This window comes from Rhagoletis zephyria, unplaced genomic scaffold (genome assembly GCF_001687245.7).
Source record: "Rhagoletis zephyria isolate East Lansing unplaced genomic scaffold, Rhagoletis_zephyria_1.1 Rzeph_scaffold_61302, whole genome shotgun sequence".
NCBI lineage: Eukaryota > Metazoa > Arthropoda > Insecta > Diptera > Tephritidae > Rhagoletis > Rhagoletis zephyria.
The window spans coordinates 1-1,276 of NW_016218353.1; the positions used below are offsets into that span (position 1 = coordinate 1).

The window sequence follows — 1,276 nt, forward strand, 5'->3', positions numbered from 1 at the left end:
TGAGAGGCTTTACCCGCCTTGGGAATGAACACGACTCTGACCACCCTCCTAGGCCCCGGAACATGACCCTTAGCCAGACAAACCTCGAAAATGGGCATCAACCAGGGGCACGACAGTTCTGTAGATTTCTGCAGTTGGGCCGANGACCTGCCCTTGCAGTAAGCATGGTGATCCAAGGAAAGGCGCTCCCTGAGGATCCCTCTTCTTAAATGCAGATCGATCAGCCTCTCCAGCATCTTCAGAAGAAACGAGGAGAGACTTATCGGCCTGAAATCCCTGGGTGATACATGAGAGGCTTTACCCGCCTTGGGAATGAACACGACTCTGACCACCCTCCTAGGCCCCGGAACATGACCCTTAGCCAGACAAACCTCGAAAATGGGCATCAACCAGGGGCACGACAGTTCTGTAGATTTCTGCAGTTGGGCCGATATTATGCCGTCGGGGCCCGGGGCCTTGAAGGGCTTGAAGGGGCCAATGGCCCAAAGAAGGCGATCCATGGTTAGGATTTCCGAGACATTCGTCTCGGGGATCGACTCCTCTAACCGGCACTCGAAGGAGGGCCAGCAATGCTGTCAATGTCCGACATGACGGACTCGACCTCCATACCTATGGGGGCATCCTCCACATTCATATTTTCGCCCACCAGCGCAACCGGAACAGGCTCGTCATCCCCTCTGGAGTCGGTCTGGTAGACCTTCATGACTACCTTCTCGAAGCCATAGTAGATGACTCCCTGTCTTTCGGCGAGAGGCTTAAGAGACTCCAAGTTCAGCAACATCAGCGCTTGCCGAAAGTCACCGTCGGAGTTCTCAAACCGGATTGCCTTCCAGTTGTGCGCTGGAAGGTCCGGGTTGCAGTAGCGGAAGATATCTTCCACCTCACTCAGCGAGGAAGGTGCCGAGGGAAGCCAGACCCGAGCACGCGGACGCAAGGGAAGGTCCCCCTTGTCCACAGCCTCGAGCTTGGCTCCCACCCAAACCTCCCCGACCAAGGCTACTGCCGCGTTGTAAAGCGCGGCCGACCGCTCATCGGCACACACCACCTTCATGATCATCCCCTGATGCCAACCAGCACTCTCGCACCGCGGCGGTGGCCCCGGGTTTTCCCTGAACACCCTCATAAACACCCCTGATAAGGCTGAAGACACCTTCCTCCAATCATCCCTGGCGATGGCCCCGTCATCCTTACCCCGATCCAAAGCACCCAGAGTGATAGAGCCCGCCTGTTTAGCGATCTCGCTAAAGAGCTTAGGCGTCCCTCCCGCTCTGGGCTT

The 1,276-nt window shown here is 56.9% G+C and overlaps 1 protein-coding gene across 1 annotated transcript; it reads right to left on the bottom strand.

The window, feature by feature from the left end:
- Nucleotides 1-541: 541 nt before the first annotated feature.
- Nucleotides 542-1,051, bottom strand: LOC108356587 (uncharacterized). Its single transcript, XM_017607689.1, has one exon. The coding sequence runs from the start codon at nucleotides 1,049-1,051 to the stop codon at nucleotides 542-544; it is 510 nt and encodes a 169-aa protein (XP_017463178.1).
- Between the last annotated feature and the right edge of the window lie 225 nt (nucleotides 1,052-1,276).

What these genes read in the sequence shown, in the direction of transcription:
- LOC108356587 (XM_017607689.1), bottom strand. Translation starts at nt 1,051, where the DNA reads ATGAAGGTGGTGTGTGCCGATGAGCGGTCGGCCGCGCTTTACAACGCG.